At 43.7% G+C, this 18,280-nt stretch overlaps 1 protein-coding gene across 1 annotated transcript in view; it reads left to right on the forward strand.

The window, feature by feature from the left end:
• The window catches only part of UBR4 (ubiquitin protein ligase E3 component n-recognin 4), a 66,362-nt gene that overhangs the window by 17,108 nt on the left and 30,974 nt on the right, over window positions 1-18,280 (forward strand). Inside the window, exons 32-63 of the mRNA XM_072354584.1 lie at window positions 340-538; window positions 749-937; window positions 1,278-1,341; window positions 1,537-1,728; window positions 1,893-1,963; window positions 2,097-2,244; window positions 2,545-2,772; window positions 2,978-3,148; window positions 3,249-3,431; window positions 3,615-3,773; window positions 4,364-4,516; window positions 4,785-5,012; window positions 5,883-6,040; window positions 7,269-7,440; window positions 7,599-7,800; window positions 8,085-8,248; window positions 8,340-8,556; window positions 8,881-9,097; window positions 11,592-11,655; window positions 12,093-12,227; window positions 12,905-13,079; window positions 13,311-13,448; window positions 13,873-13,994; window positions 14,356-14,467; window positions 14,596-14,726; window positions 14,862-15,039; window positions 15,233-15,337; window positions 15,817-15,954; window positions 16,680-16,848; window positions 17,001-17,097; window positions 17,522-17,629; window positions 18,075-18,191. Coding sequence (XP_072210685.1) covers window positions 340-538; window positions 749-937; window positions 1,278-1,341; window positions 1,537-1,728; window positions 1,893-1,963; window positions 2,097-2,244; window positions 2,545-2,772; window positions 2,978-3,148; window positions 3,249-3,431; window positions 3,615-3,773; window positions 4,364-4,516; window positions 4,785-5,012; window positions 5,883-6,040; window positions 7,269-7,440; window positions 7,599-7,800; window positions 8,085-8,248; window positions 8,340-8,556; window positions 8,881-9,097; window positions 11,592-11,655; window positions 12,093-12,227; window positions 12,905-13,079; window positions 13,311-13,448; window positions 13,873-13,994; window positions 14,356-14,467; window positions 14,596-14,726; window positions 14,862-15,039; window positions 15,233-15,337; window positions 15,817-15,954; window positions 16,680-16,848; window positions 17,001-17,097; window positions 17,522-17,629; window positions 18,075-18,191 — 4,904 coding nt within the window. The remainder of the gene's footprint in view (window positions 1-339; window positions 539-748; window positions 938-1,277; window positions 1,342-1,536; window positions 1,729-1,892; window positions 1,964-2,096; window positions 2,245-2,544; window positions 2,773-2,977; window positions 3,149-3,248; window positions 3,432-3,614; window positions 3,774-4,363; window positions 4,517-4,784; window positions 5,013-5,882; window positions 6,041-7,268; window positions 7,441-7,598; window positions 7,801-8,084; window positions 8,249-8,339; window positions 8,557-8,880; window positions 9,098-11,591; window positions 11,656-12,092; window positions 12,228-12,904; window positions 13,080-13,310; window positions 13,449-13,872; window positions 13,995-14,355; window positions 14,468-14,595; window positions 14,727-14,861; window positions 15,040-15,232; window positions 15,338-15,816; window positions 15,955-16,679; window positions 16,849-17,000; window positions 17,098-17,521; window positions 17,630-18,074; window positions 18,192-18,280) is intronic.

Consider the following 18,280-nt stretch of genomic DNA (forward strand, 5'->3'; position numbering starts at 1 on the left):
GTGTTGCTCGTTCCTTTCTCGCTTCCTCTCGTAAGTTTCCCAAGTTTATTTGGCTGTTTTTCCCTTTAGTACTGAATAACAGCTAATTTTAGTGTTAGAGAAAGGTGAACATGATTAGGTCTGAGCTCATGTCAGGAAATAAGTGAAGCATCTCGAAAACAATTGCATTTGCTTGTTATAGCTGATTGCTTTTCCTAAGTAGGAGAGAAAGCAGGGGTTTTGCACCAGGTTCCCATTGCAAGTAAAGTTTTTATCAGAGTGGGACCATTAACAGAGGGAAAGCCACCTTCAAACACATTCATCTTAGCATCTGTCACTCACTGTAGTTTTCTCTATCAGCTGAGAAGAGTCCCAACCCCAGCCTGCTGCGACTCTGTGGCTCTCTGGCTCAGCTGGCTTGTGTGGAGCCCGTACGTCTCCAGGCCTGGTTAACCAGGATGACCATGTCTCCACCCAAAGATTCAGACCAACTGGATGTTGTTCAAGAGAACAGGCAGCTGCTACAACTCCTGACAACTTACATTGTTCGGGAAAACAGGTGAAGTACAGCTTTTGTCATTACTTCGTGCACTGTGGATTTGTTTCAGTCTCTAGATACATAAATTAATTGAGTTACTGATTGCTACCTTTTGTCAGCTTTCAAATGAAATGGTTGGGGCATAGCTGTTGCCTATGAGGGCATTGCTGGGTCAGTGTTCTTGCAATGTAGGTGATGTGCAGTGTCTGAAACCTTCTCCTCTTTTATTAGCCAAGTTGGAGAAGGCGTGTGCACTGTTCTGCTGAGTACTCTGATACCAATGGCAACAGAAATGTTGGCCAACGGTGATGGCACAGGCTTTCCTGAACTGATGGTTGTGATGGCGACTTTGGCTAGTGCAGGACAAGGTGCAGGACACCTCCAGCTTCATGGAGCTGCTGTCGATTGGCTGGGCAAATGGTAAGAGCAAACTGTATACTGCTATCTGTTCATTTGCTTCAACTAAATTGTCTTTTTTTTTTATAATATAGGAACAGAAGCACTTATTTACTGATGCACACTTATTTTGTAGTCTGTTGTTTGGAATACAGGGTGTATGAGACAGGCTAGGCTGTGTTCCCCCACCACAAACAAACATGGTTTCTTCATCTTTTCTGCTCTTGATGGTTTAAGTAATTACTACATTGGTACATTTGCTGTTGCTGAGCTAGAGCAAGTTTGGTGCTTGAAGCTAACATGGGAACTGAGTTTATACCTCCCAAAGGCTACTGGTTGTAATGTTCTTCTCTGTGTGTTACAGCAAGAAATACCTGTCTCAAAAGAACGTCGTAGAAAAAATGAATGCTAACGTCATGCAGGGGAAGGTAAGGCCCATGGCTGTTGTTTTATTGGCAGAAATAAGTCTGAGGCTGAGGTGCATCAGCTCTCTTGTTCTTGTTGCTTAGTGAGAACTTGTAAACAATTTGACTGGGGGTGTGTGCATTGTATTTTCCTGCTTTAAAGTAACTGCTGTGGGATTTAAGTGTTGCCTCTCATTTTCATTCATCTGGACTTCATAGCATGTTACTATCCTGGAGTGTACGTGCCATATCGTCTCTTACCTGGCTGATGTCACTAATGCACTGAGCCAGACCAGTGGACAAGGACCAAGTCATCTTTCTGTTGATGGCGAGGAGCGGGCAATTGAGGTGGATTCAGATTGGGTGGAAGAGTTGGCAGTGGAAGAGGAGGACTCTCAAGCTGAAGATTCGGTAGGCAACAAGCACAGTTAATGCTGTAAATGAGCCAGGTGGTGCTAAAACTCACTGCTGTTAAAATACTCATGTAAATGTATGGGAGGCACATTCTGTGCCACGTGCCTTTGATGTAGAAGTGAAGTTATAATACCTTACTAGAATGTTTTTCTTCTTAATAGGATGAAGATTCTCTTTGTAATAAACTCTGTACCTTCACCATTACACAGAAAGAATTCATGAATCAGCATTGGTAAGAATCTCTCAAAACTCTTGGTCAGAATTTCAGCCTGCTAGTTCTGGCCATTAAGGGGAAAAAAAAACCAAATGCAGCCTATGGAGCCTTCTGGAAGGACTGTGTTAAATAACCAGCTTATTTTATGCAGGTATCACTGTCACACTTGCAAGATGGTTGATGGGGTTGGTGTTTGCACCGTTTGTGCTAAAGTTTGTCACAAGGATCATGAGATTTCTTATGCCAAATACGGATCGTTCTTCTGTGACTGTGGAGCCAAGGAAGATGGCAGCTGCCTGGTAAAGTGTCTTGATTCCACTTACCATTACAGCATGCACATGTTAGCATGAGCTGTGCAGCTGGTATTGTCTTTTCTCATGTAGCAGCAGAGTAGCTTTATATCAAAAAGAAACATTTTTCTGGTACTTGGGTTGGGAGTGGTGTGCAGGATATTGTTTTCTTGAAAATCTCTGCTTTTAAAGAGCTTTGCATTCTGTTTCTTTGGAGTTACCTTAGTCTTGTTGCTGTTACAATCTGTATTCATTTTGTCAGTGATGTTAAGGCGGTTCAGGCTTTTAACATTCCTTTGTCATCGCCAGGCTTTGGTGAAGAGAACTCCTAGCAGTGGTATGAGCTCTACCATGAAGGAATCAGCCTTCCAGAGTGAGCCCAGAGTGCCCGAGAGTGTTATTCGACATGCAAGCACCTCTCCTGCAGAGAAGGCCAAGGTCACCATCAGTGAGGGGAAGGGCCCTGATGAAGAAAAACCCAAGAAGAGCAGCCTGTGTAGAAACGTTGAGGGCTGTCGAGAGGAATTACAGTCCCAGGTATAGTTATCAGCTGGCTGTTAGAAGGAAAGCATTCAGTGTAGAGGATCTTAAGCGAGCAGTGTTGGTTATCAGCCAAGCTGCTTGGTTTTTGAGGTCATCTTTCTGATACCAGAGATCACAGAAGCGACTTCGGGTTTTAAAAACTAGTGTGAATACCCAGCAGGAGCATCTTGATCCTCACTTGATCCTCTCTTTCTTGTAGGCCAACTTCTCCTTTGCTCCTTTGGTGCTGGAGATGCTGAATTTCTTAATGGATACAATTCAGATAAACTTCCAGCAAGCTTCAGCCATGGGGAGCAGCAGTCGTGCACAGCAGGCTCTCAATGAGCTGCATACATTGGACAAGTCAGTAGAAATGACAGATCAGTTGATGGTACGATACTAAAGGGCTTATTCTGGGTTATTAACTTATGGGTCGCTTTTAACATTCAGTGATGCACTTTTAAATGCTTTGTCCATTGTTAATGGCTCAGGTTCCAACTCTTGGCTCCCAAGAGGGCGCGTTTGAGAATGTCCGCATGAACTACAGCGGTGATCAGGGCCAGACGATCCGGCAGCTGATCAGTGCACATGTGCTGAGACGTGTGGCAATGTGTGTGCTGTCATCCCCACATGGACGTCGGCAGCACCTGGCTGTGAGTCATGAAAAGGGCAAGGTGAGTGAGTAAGGTCTTCTGTCAAGGATTGCATGGCTTAGAACAACCGTTTGCACTGCAGAGGAAAGAATTCTTAGAGCAGAAATGGTGAAAAGCACAGGGATGGCATCGTTCCGATACATTGGAGATGGCTTTCTCTCTGAAATTCTAAATCTGGGTAAGTAAGTTCATTTCTTTTTGCAGATTACAGTCCTGCAGCTCTCGGCATTGCTGAAACAAGCAGACTCTAGCAAAAGAAAACTGACCCTCACACGTCTTGCATCTGCACCTGTTCCCTTTACTGTACTGAGCCTAACTGGGAATCCCTGCAAGGAGGACTACTTAGCTGTGTGTGGACTGAAAGTAAGTGCCTGACTAACTCTTTCCTAGGCAGTTGGAAGCCTCATCTCAAAGCCATCTGTAGTTTTCTTTTGAGGAACTAGCTCAGAGCCAGCTCCAAAGGTCTGTCACTAATTCGAGCTTATGAGTCACTTTCTTACTATATATATGAAGTAAAAGAGGCAGTATCTATATGAGTAACAAAATAGATGGGGCAGTGCCTCAAAATAATAGTTCTTACTGTATTTAGGCCAGATTTGAAGACAGGAGTCAAGGTTTATCCATGTGGAACTTGACGTGAGTTAGAACTACTCTGCAACAACCAGTGTGTTGTAACAAGGACTCACTTTTTGGTATTCTCCCAGGTTCAGATTCAGCTTTCACAGTGCAGAAGCCACGAATCTGTTATTTAGCTAAGAAACAGCTGGAACAGAATATATATATTTTTTAAACTGACATTCATGTCACTTATGTTAAGAGCAGGAATTTTAGATTCTTAGTGCACGAATCATTATTGAAGTTGAAATGAATGCCAGCTTTTAACTCTGTACTTGGCTTGAAACATATACAGGTATTTTGTTCTGATATTTGAGCAATTGTTTTCGTTACTCCAGGACTGCCACGTGTTAACATTCAGCAGCTCTGGATCAGTCTCTGACCATTTGGTACTTCATCCCCAACTGGCCACTGGAAATTTCATCATTAAAGCTGTGTGGCTGCCAGGATCCCAAACAGAGCTCGCAATCGTGACTGCAGACTTTGTGAAGGTATGCTTGCTCATAAGCTTCTGATGATTTGTGATGGTCTATTTCAGACTTAAGGCCTGAAAAGAGGAGTTATATTTGTAGTTAGAAAGAAATTGGAAATGTAAGCTTGTGCTACTGCAAGAAAAGGCAAAACTCAAAGAGCAGAAAAATGAACTATAACACGTAATAGGCATCTCTTGCTCTTAACTTTTGTCCATTTGTGCTGTGGGAAAGAAAAAAGACTGTTTAGTTTCTCAGTGGTTGACTCTTTTCTTAATTCCCCCCACAGATTTACGATCTCTCAGTGGATGCCTTGAGCCCAACGTTCTATTTCCTTCTACCAAGTTCCAAAATCAGGGATGTCACTTTCCTCTTCAATGAGGAGGGAAAGAACATAATAGTGATCATGTCTTCTGCCGGGTACATCTATACACAGCTCATGGAGGAGGCAAGCAGTGCACAGCATGGTCCATTCTATGTCACCAATGTGCTCGAAGTCAATCACGAGGAGTTAAAGGTACTGATGACTTCTCTTTCTTGCAGCTTAGGCACAGTGACTTCTCATTTTTTTTAGTCTTACAGTTGAAGGCAGAAGTTTCCTTTCCTTTTATTCCCTTTATTAAAGCATGCTTATCTAGATCAATGAGCTTGCCATTCCTCTGAGGAGAGAAATATCCTTGCAGTGAAAGGGAGTAGGGGTAAAAATTAAACCCCTTGATCCTTTCATCTAGAAAATGTAGCATGTTTTTCCATGGCTCCCTCTGAAGTTATGCCCAGCAGGATTTCTCAGCAGGGAGATGTCTTGAGAGCAGTGCTGTTCAGAGAGAGGCACACCAAAGGTGTAGCAGCAAGAACAAACGGAGTTATTGACCACTGCTGGAGCTGCATAGGTGGAATGAGCTTTTGTTTCTGGTTCGTAGCAGCTCTGTATTCTTGGGATGTGCTACGTATGCAGGTGACTTTAAAATCCATGCACGTTTTGCTCAGTGCTTTTCCCCCAGCCTGCATTTTTGAATCAGGGAAATAGATGAGAAGAAGGGCCTGCAGAACAGCTCTTTTGTGAGCTGGGAACATGGGGAGTGCTCCATGTGAGACTGTCATACAACATTCAAGCACGCAGATGCAATAGCTGTGGGCCCTACCGGCAGTATGCAATCTCAGTATCTCGTTTGGAAGTCTTTGAAGTATCTGCTGGATGAGTTCATCGGGGAATTTAGCTTAGAAAATGTCATTTTGGACTTGTTTTCTCTCACAGGTGGAGAGGGAGTGGTGGAAAGGCTTTTGGAGTAATTTGATCAGTTGAGAAACTTAAAAGCCTGACTGCTTGAGAGTGTTTCGGAGGATGTACATCTATCTTGAACGTCCTTGTTTCTCTCTCATCCTACAGGACAGTAATGGCCAGGTAGCAGGAGGTGGAGTGTCAGTGTATTACTCTCATGTACTACAGATGCTATTCTTCAGTTACTGTCAAGGGAAATCCTTTGCAGCCACCATCAGCCGGGCCAGTCTGGAAGTGCAGCGGCTATTTCCAATTAACATAAAGAGGTGAGACTCAGTTGCAAGGCTCCTTTGAAGGTTTTCTGTCTATTAGTATTAAATATTACTAATTAACAACCCAGTCCTAAATAGCCAAAGCCTGTAGTGAAGTTCCTCTCTTTGACTGATGTTTTTCATTACTTGTAATGTTATTTCTGGCCTAATATCAGGATGAATTGAAACCAGAGCTGACTGTTTCAGCAGTGGGATGCATATACATCTCTTCCCACTAGGATTGCACAGCAGAAAGGTGGTTTCAGAGCAGCCTTACTGCACTGTGTGGAGCTGCTTCTGGTGCGGCAGCTGGAACTGATGGGATTACTCACCCTCACGGAGGCTGCAGAGCAGGAAGCCTTTGTTTCCTTTCGGCACCAGTACTGCAGTGGACCTTGTGCATTGTGCATATTAAGGCTTATTTTCAGGCTCCCTCGAGGGAAACCAATCTCTTATGCTATGAATGTGGCAAGAAAAAATCTGTCCTGTCATCTGCTCTGACAACTGGAGCTGGGCATTTCAGCCACAGGCTCATTGCTGGCTTGACACAAAGCCACTATCTTGAGTAGGCCCTGAGGAAGGGTCATGTTCCAAGAGCTCTCTGTCCTCAGTTAAGTTTGGCTTCGTGTTTTTCGGCTTTTTATTTTCAACCAGTGGACAAACTCACACAGATTCTTCTGCACTGGCCCTTGATTAGTGCTAATGAGTGGGCTGAAACATGGAACTTTGTATCCATGTGAATGAAACCTACGTGCCAGCTTCTTGTGCTCAGACATTGCAGTATGTTGCTACCCCTAATGGTAGCCTGATGACAGGAGTGTGTGCTTGAAAAAGATAGCTGAAAACCATTTTAAAATTACTGTCTGGGCTTTGGTCATACAGTTTTACTAGGTAAATGTATCTCATTGAGTTCTCATAGTACAGATCAGGGCTGTGTGTTGGGATGCTTGTGTCTTCTGCTTGCTTAAGTTGCAGTATCACAGAACTGCAGGGATTAGAAAGGATCTCAAGATATCATTGAGTTCAGAGCCCCTGCTAAAGCAGGTACCCTGCAGTAGGTTGCACAGGTAGCCATCCAGAACTTTAATCTCAGGTATCTCCTCTATGAACTGGGTACATATGTTCCTGTGATATGAATTCCTGCAGTGGAGGAAGAGTTAACTGGTCTAATGCTTGTGAATTTTTGTGTGTTTCCACTTGTTGCTTCTCAAGTCAATGTCATTCCGTTCTTCATCTCTTGCAGTTCAAATGGTGGGAGTAAGACTTCACCAGCACTGTGTCAGTGGTCTGAAGTCATGAACCATCCTGGCTTGGTGTGCTGTGTTCAGCAAACCACAGGTGTCCCGCTGGTGGTGATGGTGAAACCAGACACCTTTCTTATCCAGGAGATTAAAACCTTGCCAGCCAAAGCAAAGGTCTGTGGAGATTCTCTATATTTTTGGCTCTTCAGGTGTAGTCCCTTGTTCCAATATCAAGATCTCTAGTTTTGGCAGCCTTTTTAATCCAGAGCGTTTGTTTCTTCAAGCAGCAGTTGCCAGGTCCTTTCCTTGACTTCCACTGTCTGCATTCACAGATTCAGGACATGGTGGCCATCCGCCACACAGCCTGCAATGAACAGCAGAGAACTACTATGATCCTGCTGTGTGAAGATGGCAGCCTGAGGATCTACATGGCCAATGTGGAGAACACCTCCTACTGGCTCCAGCCCTCCCTGCAGCCTAGCAGTGTCATCAGCATCATGAAGCCTGTCCGCAAGCGCAAGGCAGCTGCTATCGGTAAGGGACTTCTCCTGAATCTCATGCAAGCTAGCAGTAGCAAATACAAACATGAAGATTGATCAACATCGTGTAGATATTAAGACGTTCCCTTTTGACAATTACCTTAGGGCTAAGTACTGGTCTCTGGCTGAAGTATTTCTATATATCTTTGTAACAGTATGTAGCTATCTGGCTAGCGTGGGTGTTTCCAAAGGAGGAGAGCTCTTCTTGCAGGTTGTTTTACTTTATCTTTGCCCCCTGACAATATTTCATGTCAGAAACATCCATCTTATCTCTTCTAGCAACTCGCACATCCAGCCAGGTGAACTTTCCTATTGACTTCTTTGAACACAACCAGCAGCTCACGGATGTGGAGTTTGGAGGCAATGATCTACTGCAGGTCTACAATGCTCAGCAGATAAGGCACCGGCTCAATTCTACTGGCATGTATGTGGCCAACACAAAGGTAAATGAGGGCACTTTGGGCATTTCATTGGGCTTCAGAGTGATGCACTTGTCCAGAGTGATGATACTCCTTTGTGATTTATCTTCTGCAGCCTGGAGGTTTCACCATTGAGGTTACAAACAACAACAGCACGATGGTGATGACAGGCATGCGGATCCAGATAGGCACACAAGCAATAGAGAGAGCCCCCTCATACCTGGAGATATTTGGCCGCACTATGCAGCTGAATCTGACCAGAGCTCGTTGGTTTGACTTCCCTTTCACTCGTGAGGAAGCCTTGCAAGCAGACAAAAAACTAACCTTCTTCAGTAAGTCTTAGTTAATCGTTTGCCTTGCCTGCCTGTTGGTTTTGTTTGGCTGTGCTGAAGCTACTTCAGCTCACAATAAGGAGAGTTACCACAAGCTGTTCCTTTGACCTGACCACAGAAACAGTTTGAGGGGCAGATCATACACACAGTAGCTGTTTCTTTAGGGCCTGATGGATGAATGTACAGTAGCCCAACTGGAGAATTTTAGGTGGAGGTAATAGAGAAGGGAAGTAACCTTGAGAAGGAGATGAAACTGTTAGTGTGGGCATACAATCACGCAGCTTATTTTGTTAGTCATTAAACAAATTTCTCTCCTCACCACAGTTGGGGCTTCTGTGGATCCTGCTGGAGTCACCATGTTGGATTCCATAAAAATTTATGGCAAAACCAAAGAGCAGTTTGGATGGCCTGACGAGCCCCCTGAGGATTTCCCATCTGCTTCCGTGAGCAACGTTTGTCCCCCAAACCTGAATCAAGGGAACGGTACTGGAGACACAGAGTCAGCTACCCCTGCTGCTGCAAGTGGGACTGTCCTGGAGAGGTATCTCTGCAGTCTTTCTTGTATTGCTCCTTCTAAATGAACAGTAGCTCTAGAAGGCTCCTAGGCACATTTGTGTGCCTTTCAATAACTTGGAGAACGTAGGGTATTAGTGCAAGGTTCTCACTGCCATACAGAATAACAACTGAAAAGCTGATGGTTCTAAGGAAAGTCTTGTGCTCTTGATTTATCTGGTGAGTTAAAGAGGGAGAGTTCTGTGTGCATGCTTCATGTTGCTAAATCCCTTTGCTGTAGGAGTCTTGAAGGGCTAAAGTAGATTTCTGCTTTCTTTGGTGCATTTTCTCATTTCAAGTTAGTCCTCTTCCATTCTCTGGAGCTCACCAAGTTTAGGCCTCTCTGAAGTTGAGTTTGGAGTGTGACTTTGCTTAGAGTGCTTCCCAACAGCTTATTTTAATAAGCTGGATGTTGCAGGCCTAACTACTTCAGGGGAGAGGGTGTTGATTCCCCCTCCAGTACCACTATTGAGACTCATAGGGGTGATCTGGGGATATATTGGGCAGAAGAAATAGAACTTTTTTGATGTCCATCCTGTTTTCTTTGAGCTTATGCAGACTGTGCCATGCATTCTGGCAAGCTAGCAAGGACGAGAGGGTAACAGGTCAGAGGAGAGATAATACTGCTAAAAATTTGGTGTTCTAAGCTATATGCTGCTTGACTTTGAGCAAGTCATAGCTAATTGTCTTACTGACATCCTCACATGAAAGTTCAGGACTTGAAGTACCAGCAGCATCCGCCTGAACGACCTGTTTGGACGCTGATTGCTGCCCTTTAATGTTTTATCTTGGGATTAATTTTGTCCTGCGTGTAATTTCTCTTTTCTTCCCCCCTACCCCCCTCTGCTGTGACATCTCCACCAGATGTCTCTCTCTGCACAGACATGCCTTGTGATTTCCCAAAGCAGTGGGATTAGATCCTAAAAACTTGGAGCTGAAAGAAAGGATGCGTTTTATTTTAACATACAGAACACAGCACGGTTACCTCACAAAGGGCCTCTTGGGCAGGAACAGCTAAGGCAGCTTTTCTATCAGAACTTCAGTGCCTGTACTTCAGATTTAAGCTCCAGTTGTGCTTTAAGCATTGTGCTTGGCTTCTCTGTGCTAGGTGGCCTGGGTCTCCTTTATCCATTGTGCTGTTAGGCAAAGTGTCTGCTGCCCAGACAGAAAGAGTCATGCTTAGATTGACTGTATATATCGCTCTCCCAGCTTCCTGATTTGCCCATTTAATTTGCCTTTTGCTTAGAATGTGTTGTAGGGAGTTTTTTTCTGTGAGCTTTACACATTATTATTATTATTATATTTTATTTTTTTTTTCCTTTTTCTTTGCTCCCCCAAAGTTCTGAAACTGAGTCCCTAACCACCCTGGACCGGTTAGTATGCCATCCTTTTCTCTGCACGAATGAGTGTGTGTCAGAGATAGAACACATGCTGTGGCTTTTGTTTGACTGTTGATTTTCTGTTTTCCAAGTGACATTCGCTTCTTTACATTCTGGTCATTGCATGGCAGATGATTTAGCAAAATGTAAAGATGAGGCGGTCTGCGGATTTTTGCTGCATACAGCTTGACTGTTGCTTGTTGGACAGACTCCTTTCTGCTTTGTCCCTCCTTATGCTTTTTTTCTCCCACTTCTCTTCCCCTGTTGGCTTTATGGCTGCGGGTGCGGGAAATCAATGTTATTTACCACCTCCAGACCTCAGAATTGTTGTTCATTCTACCTCGTATCCAATCCTACACTGTTGTTTCTCCCCTTAACGCTGTCTCATCCCTCCCTTTTCCTATACTCTTGCTCTGCTCCTGGTGTGCCAGGTGACACTTCAGCTAGTTCTACTTCAAGGCATGAAGCGGTGCTGCAGGGGAGGGTCAGCACTTTGTTGCAAAGGTGTAAATAAGGTTTTTTCCTTGGGGCAAGTATTTTACCAGCCTGCCTTATTGCTGTCAAAACTTCAGCAGCTCTCAGGCGGGTCATACCCAGTTAATTTTCCTCCGGAGTATTTTGTGCTGAAACTCCAAATTGGAAAGAGCAACCTGTGTGAAAATAGCAAGCGAGTAGAATCTTGCTCCCTTAGAAAAGTCGGTTACGCTTTTTCCCATGTGTCATACCAACCCTTGATCTGCAGTCATATGTACGTCTGTGGGCCATGGTGAATTGGTACTGTCAAGACAATCCAAGTTATCCCTGCTGCAGGCTGCGTAAGGAAATGTTTTATCCTCTTTGGTAGAGAAAAGCCCCTGTCTTTCAGCTGTGGATTATTAAAGCAGTCCTAAGTTTGTCTGTGAGCGTGAGCCAGGTTTAACTCTGGTCTGTAACACAATGAAATGATATGCATGGTGCCTGTGGCAGGTTTTATCATGCTTTGATTTTGTACTTGGCATTCGTTAGCTGTCTCTGAGCTACTCATGACTGTAGCCCGCATAAAGCAAAGTGCTAAGGAGAGAGAAGGGTTGCTGTACTCAAGCCTGCTTTCCTTTCTCCCTCCAGGCTAGTAGTGAGTTCTTTAGAAGCGCTGGAAAGCTGCTTTGCTGTAGGACCAGTCAACGAAAAGGCAAGTAACTTTCTGAATACATTCTTCTAAGATGGGGGAGGAGGGGTGAGATCAGCAGCACCTCCTGCAGCCCTGGGGGCCTGATAGGAGAGAGCTGCATCCGTTTTGCTCACAGCACTGATCTGAAAGTTGACTTAGCGAAAAGCATTTGAAACTAGTTTAGAATGACAATTGGCATTTGCATTTATTGCTGGTGGGATTTTTGTGCTGCAGAGTGACCTCGTTTGCAAAAACAGCGGGGTAGAAGCCCATAAATCTGAGTAGGACTTTTCTTGTTTAGGCATGTGAAATGTTCTTTAAATGTCAAATAATACACTGAGGGAATATCAAAGCTGTGTTGCAGGGAGGTAGGAACTTGCAGAGAAACTGGAGTCGTGCATCACCTTAATGCTTAGTGAACTGAAGAATGGTCTTTTTTTGTCTGTTCTTGGAAACAGGAGAAAAACAAGGCAGCTGCTCAGGAACTGGCTACCATGCTCCTGTCCATGCCTGCTCCTTCCAGTGTCCAGCAGCAAACCAAGAGCCTCTTGGCCAGCTTGCACACCAGTCGCTCAGCATACCATAACCATAAGGTAACGTGGTTCAAAGATTTCAGCATCTTCTGTCCACTTGCTAGCTTATGGTAGAGGTGCAGCCAGTCCTAGAAGCACCTTCTCCTTGCAGTGTAGTGCTGTGGACTAATTTCCCTTTAGATCCCGCTTTCTGCCACGTTGATACAGTGTTTCCTCAGAGCTTCACTAGCTAAAACGCTCTTTGAAAACTTAGTTGTGGAATAATATCTGCTAATCAAGAGAAATCAGGAGCTTGAAACACAGGTTTGTTTGTAAACTGCGTAGCACAAGATTTCCATTTCCCCATGCATCTGGCTTAGGGTGACAGGAATATATTAGAGTAAGTAGTGGTTCGTAGAGTAAGTAGTGGTTCGGATACATGCTAACATAATTGCAGTAAATGCATAGAAGCCTGCAGATAGCCTTTGCTAACCACTTCAGTGGTTATGGTTTTACAGTGGTCTTCCTGTCCACATTTAAGCATGATGGAAAGAAAATATGGGTTCTCCAGTCAGATTTTTTTGTTGTTGTTAATGTTACTGGGTGGCTTTATAATACTAGTTGTTACTTCTAGATGACACTGGCCAAGAAAGTTAAAGCAAATTTCCCCTATGAACTATCCTACAGTTGTATTTCAGCTGTTCTGTTCTTCTGCTGTGCACTGATTCTCTTTTCCAATGTTATCATTCACTTTCCAGGATCAAGCATTGCTAAGTAAAGCCATTCAGTATTTGAGTTCCTCAACCAAAGAAGGAAAGGACCTTGATCCTGAAGTGTTTCAGAGGTTGGTCATCACTGCTCGATCCATCGCTATTATGAGACCCAACAATCTGGTCCATTATACGGAGTCGAAGCTGTCACAGTTGGAAACAGGTAGAGAAGTCTGGATTTTCTCTAACTCTTTTTTAGGCTAACTCAAAATGTTTTGTGTTCTGTGATTCAGTGTGATGGGGCTGTGTTTGAACTATAATAGGCCTGAGATGGTCCTTGAAATGAGCGCATCAGATGCCCTAACTAAGGCCTTTTTCAAATAAACTTGATGTTTCCATGTTTGTTAGTCCTTTTTCCTGCACAAGCCTGACAGCTGTTCTTCCAACTGCACAGAGAGTGAAGAAGGGCAGGAGGCTCAGAAACACACCGAAGGGGAGGGCTGCACCTTTATTACTCAGCTGGTAAACCACTTCTGGAAGCTACACGCATCGAAGCCCAAAAATGCCTTCCTTGCTCCTGCCTGCTTGCCAGGTGTGCTAACTCTTCTTTTGCTATTGACAAGCTTGTGTATTTTGGTCTATTTTAAGCTAGTAAACAGATAAAATGATTTATTCCAAACTAGTCTTAAGCTGCTAATGATGCCACATGCTTTCGGAGGTATGTCTGTAAATTCTACACTGATATTTTTGTTAAAAATACATGTATATTCTAATAAAAAGGGACTGATGATTGGTTTGTTCATGGTTGGTTATGCTGCTGTTGGGATATTCAGTGGTGTATGGCATGTGCAGTACTCCATATATCATAAAGGGCTGGTATGTAAGCTCATTTTGGATTGGAGCTTTAGGATTTTTGTGCCTTAATGTCTTCAGATAATAGATACATCCTGCAGTGTTGTGTTTTGTGCTGAAGTGGAGACGGAGCTGATTCCAGGCCTGCTTTTATACCTCCTTAGGTCTGACTCACGTCGAGGCCACAGTCAATGCTTTGGTGGATATTATCCATGGATACTGCACGTGTGAACTAGATTGTATCCATACGGCATCCAAGATCTACATGCAGATGTTACTTTGCCCGGTATGTAGTCTGTTCTGCTCTCTATCAGCCTATAATGCAAGTTACACAAAGAGAGTTAAGTAAAGGTACAGTGGTAAGACAAGGGTGTACAAAATAGACACATGCAGCCAAAAACAGAGCCAGAAGTGAATGAAGGAGAAATGTCTCTCATTGTGTTTTAATAACGTATGTCACGTACTGCTTGTGTAATGATAAGTATTGCTTTATGGCTGCTGGGGAAGATAGGGAGTTTAGAAGTTAGGCAGTGATGTAAGCCTTATGTGAATCATGACCAGCAGAGAGTCATAAGCATATTTCCCATCTTTTCACATTGTGTAAGCACTTGAAGCTTAAGTTTAATGGTTAACTGTTAACCCTTTAGGATCCTGCAGTGAGCTTTTCTTGCAAACAAGCCTTGATCAGAGTGCTGAGACCAAGGAACAAGAGGAGACATGTGACCTTGCCGTCCTCCCCTCGCAGCAATACTCCTATGGGTATGCCAAATCTATTCATCTTTGCCTTTAAATGAGCACAACCTCCTTTATTTGTCAGAAAAGATGCACACACAAAAAAACTAAAAACCTTTGGGAATTAATTTGTGAATTGATCCTTTGTAATGCAGGAGATAAAGATGATGATGATGACGATGATGCAGAAGACAAACTGCAGAGCTCTGGGATAGCAAATGGTGAACATATCCGCCAGGAAAGCCAGGAGCAGAGTGAAGTTGATCATGGTGACTTTGAGATGGTGGTAAGTCCAGAGTGCTTCTCTTTGGAATCTGGTCGGTGCTTGGAGTTAGTTTACAGTATGATGAATTGATACTTACTGTTCCATTAGCTGATGGTGGTTTGGCAGAAGCTCTCTCACTGTGTTCTTTTTCCATAGTCTGAATCAATGGTTCTGGAGACTTCTGAAAACGTGAACAATGGGAACCCTTCTCCTCTGGAGGCTCTTCTGGCTGGAGCAGAGGGATTCCCTCCAATGCTGGATATTCCTCCAGATGCAGATGATGAAACCATGGTGGAATTGGCTATTGCCCTGAGCCTGCAGCAGGATCAGCAAGGTAAGATGTCAACATTGCTGTGACTCAAAAAGGGAAACAGAATATGAGAAAACTGAGAAAAAAGCAGAACAGAAGCTGTTGATGTGACCACCATTGAAACAAAAGATAATAGAACAATGAAGTGCACATAGTAGACCGGAATTAACATAGTTTATGTGGAGAAGGATATTCAACATTTGTTTTCTTCTTGCAGGTAGCAGCAGCAGCGCGCTTGGACTGCAGAGCTTAGGACTGTCTGGCCAAGCACCCAGCTCTTCTTCTCTCGATGCTGGAACACTCTCAGATACAACAGCATCAGGTAACTGTTCACTGCGAGGAATCAAGTTGTGTTTTATTTTAATCTTAAGCTACATAAAGATTTTTAAATCGTTTGCAAATGACGTTTTGAAGAACCAGTCCTTATTATTGGCTTCATGTATCTTTAATGGTTTATACAGGACTTTTCCTTGCTTTGGAGGACCTTCCTTGTGTGCTTCTGAGGAAGTGATTTCCTCTTCTTAAAATAAAGCAAAGTAAATCATATGCGGTATTTTCTTTGCTTGTAAAGCGGACAGACGTTGCCCTTCAGGTTACTAATGTGGTTTCATTCTCAGGGTATCTCCCCTGCACTGCTTTCAGCAGGTTTAAATGCACTGATGAACAGTCCAAATTCCTTTTGGATCTGTAGTTGAAAATTAAAAGACAAATCTTTGTGGCTTTTCTTTTGTACTATATACTTCTTTTGCAGTTCTATTAAGACAGTGTTTTTACTTGTAACAGCTCTCTTTATTCTTTTAGCTCCAGCGTCTGATGATGAAGGCAGCACAGCTGCAACAGATGGCTCAACTCTTCGGACTTCACCTGCTGACCATGGGGGAAGTGTGGGCTCTGAGAGTGGTGGCAGTGCTGTGGACTCAGTGGCTGGTGAGCACAGTGGTGAGTATCTGTTGCTGAAACAGTGTTTGTACATCTGATTTCTACAGTAAGAAGACTTACCAGGAGTGAGTGAGGGATGGGAAATCCCTGGAAGAAAATAAATCTGTTCTGGATAGATGATGCCATGCATCATTTCTGTGGTTACTATCAAAGTGCCCTACAGAGTATGACTGTTTCCTCTTTTAGTTCTCTAGAAATGTGGAATGGCAGTTTTTGCTGATCTGTAATAAATTATACAGTGCAGCAGCCTAGGGTGAGAATAAAAGAAAGCCTTAAAATACGGGATAAGTTTAAATGGGATTAAGGTAGTTTCCTCCCCTTTGTTTAAGGCTGATACCCTGATAAAACTGATTGGAAAGATAAATTAATGGTTTATTTAAAGGCTATAAACAGGCTTCTGTGAACAATTGCCTTCATGCTGCCCATGCTGTACACTCTGCTTCTAACCCACCTTAAACTTACTGCTGTGGAACCAGTTCGGTTTGTACCACCAAGATGAGACTGGTGAACAAAGCACTACTGAGGGTTTTGTGTTGTATCTGTGAAAGTGCTGCTCTTTTAACTTTCTGAAAGTAACCATGGACACCCGTCTGCTTAGAACCATAATTCCACAGGGTAGTGCTATGGTTGGTACGAAGGGGGCAAGGTGCATGTTCAGTTGTACTGATAACTGATATTCTTCCCTCCTCCCCCCTGCCCCTTTCTTTTCTTTCTTTGTTTTTCAGTGTCTGGCCGTAGCAGTGCCTATGGGGACACGACAGCTGAGGGCCATCCTGCTGGACCAGGCAGTGTCAGCTCCAGCACAGGTGCAATCAGCACTACCACAGGCCAGCAAGAGGGAGATGGCTCAGAAGGAGAGGGGGAGGCAGAGGGAGATGTCCACACCAGCAACAGGCAAGGGGCTTTGTTTTCCTTTTCAAAAGTCTTCTGCTCTGCAGCGTCATTGTTTGTAGCAGAGTTACATGTTGGTAATCTTGTTGGTCTAGTATTTCTTTCAGCGTGTCTGAAAATGCTTCACATTTGCTTGCTGCTTTCCGACTTCTCAGGTTGCACATGGTCCGACTGATGTTGCTGGAGAGGCTGCTGCAGAACTTACCTCAGCTGAGGAACGTTGGGGGAGTCCGGGCCATCCCTTACATGCAGGTAACTGAGGAGGGTTCAGGTTTTAAGCCTTAGTCGAAAACTTCATCACTGCCACTGATGACAGGCTTTTGTTTGCACATTCTTTTAACCTTTTCTCGTCTAGTCACAGTGTAGGAGTCCCTCTCTGAAGTGTTCAATCTGTTGCACTGTATTCCTTACCCAAAGAGTTAGACATGTACCCTTTCTTATGTTGCATGGCTGTTGAATGATGACCCTAAGGACTAAAGTCCTTGAACCTATATGTATGTGGGAGAGTCTTTCACATTTATACCAAATATTCCTATGAAGGTGTCATTGTGCAGGGAGAATTTGGGGAAAAGCAAAAATTAATCAAGATATAAATTACAGAAGTTTTGTGAAAGATTGTATCTATTTTGAAAACACATCATCTGTCTTCTGTTCATTTTCTGACCTTTGTTTCCAGGTTATTCTCATGCTCACAACAGACCTGGATGGAGATGACGAGAAGGACAAGGGAGCTTTAGATAACCTTCTGTCCCAGCTGATTGCAGAACTGTGCATGGAGAAAAAGGCAAGCTGTAATACAAGCACGCAGTCTTGATTTGCTCCTTCTAGACAGGTTTTCTTTCCATGGAGGGGTTGGGTGCATGGGAGTCATAGCAACAAATTGCTGTATGGATATGTTCAGACAGTTAATTTCACGTAATGTATGAAATAACTCACTGTCACCTAGTTCCAGCATCAGCAAGTGAGCATAACTTGCATGACTTGAGTTCAACAATTCAAATAGGGATGACCGATCAGTAATGTATTGATGTACATGCATGTCTATCTGTGTAACTGTTGTCTGACACCCAGGCCACTGTCTGCTCTTATACTGTGGAATTCAGACTGCTTTTCTCTTGGTGTTATTGCTTGAGCTTAATTAGAAGCACTTTGTGAGGGTCAGAGCACTGACACGTCGGTGTGAGGATGTTATGCTCAGCTCTGTAAGTAAGCCAGCTCTCTCTTTGCAGGATGTGTCTAAGAAAAACGAACGTTCTCCTGTGAATGAGGTACACCTGGTGGTAATGAGGCTGCTCAGTGTGTTCATGTCCAGAACGAAGTCAGGATCAAAGTCTTCCATTTGTGAGGTATGTTCCTCAGGGCACTTTTTAGGGGTGGGATGTGGTTAGGGAGCTTTTCTTCATCAGAGATGTGCACAGAGGTGCACATAGATGGT

The sequence above is a fragment of the Excalfactoria chinensis genome, chromosome 20 (genome assembly GCF_039878825.1).
Source record: "Excalfactoria chinensis isolate bCotChi1 chromosome 20, bCotChi1.hap2, whole genome shotgun sequence".
Lineage (NCBI taxonomy): Eukaryota > Metazoa > Chordata > Aves > Galliformes > Phasianidae > Excalfactoria > Excalfactoria chinensis.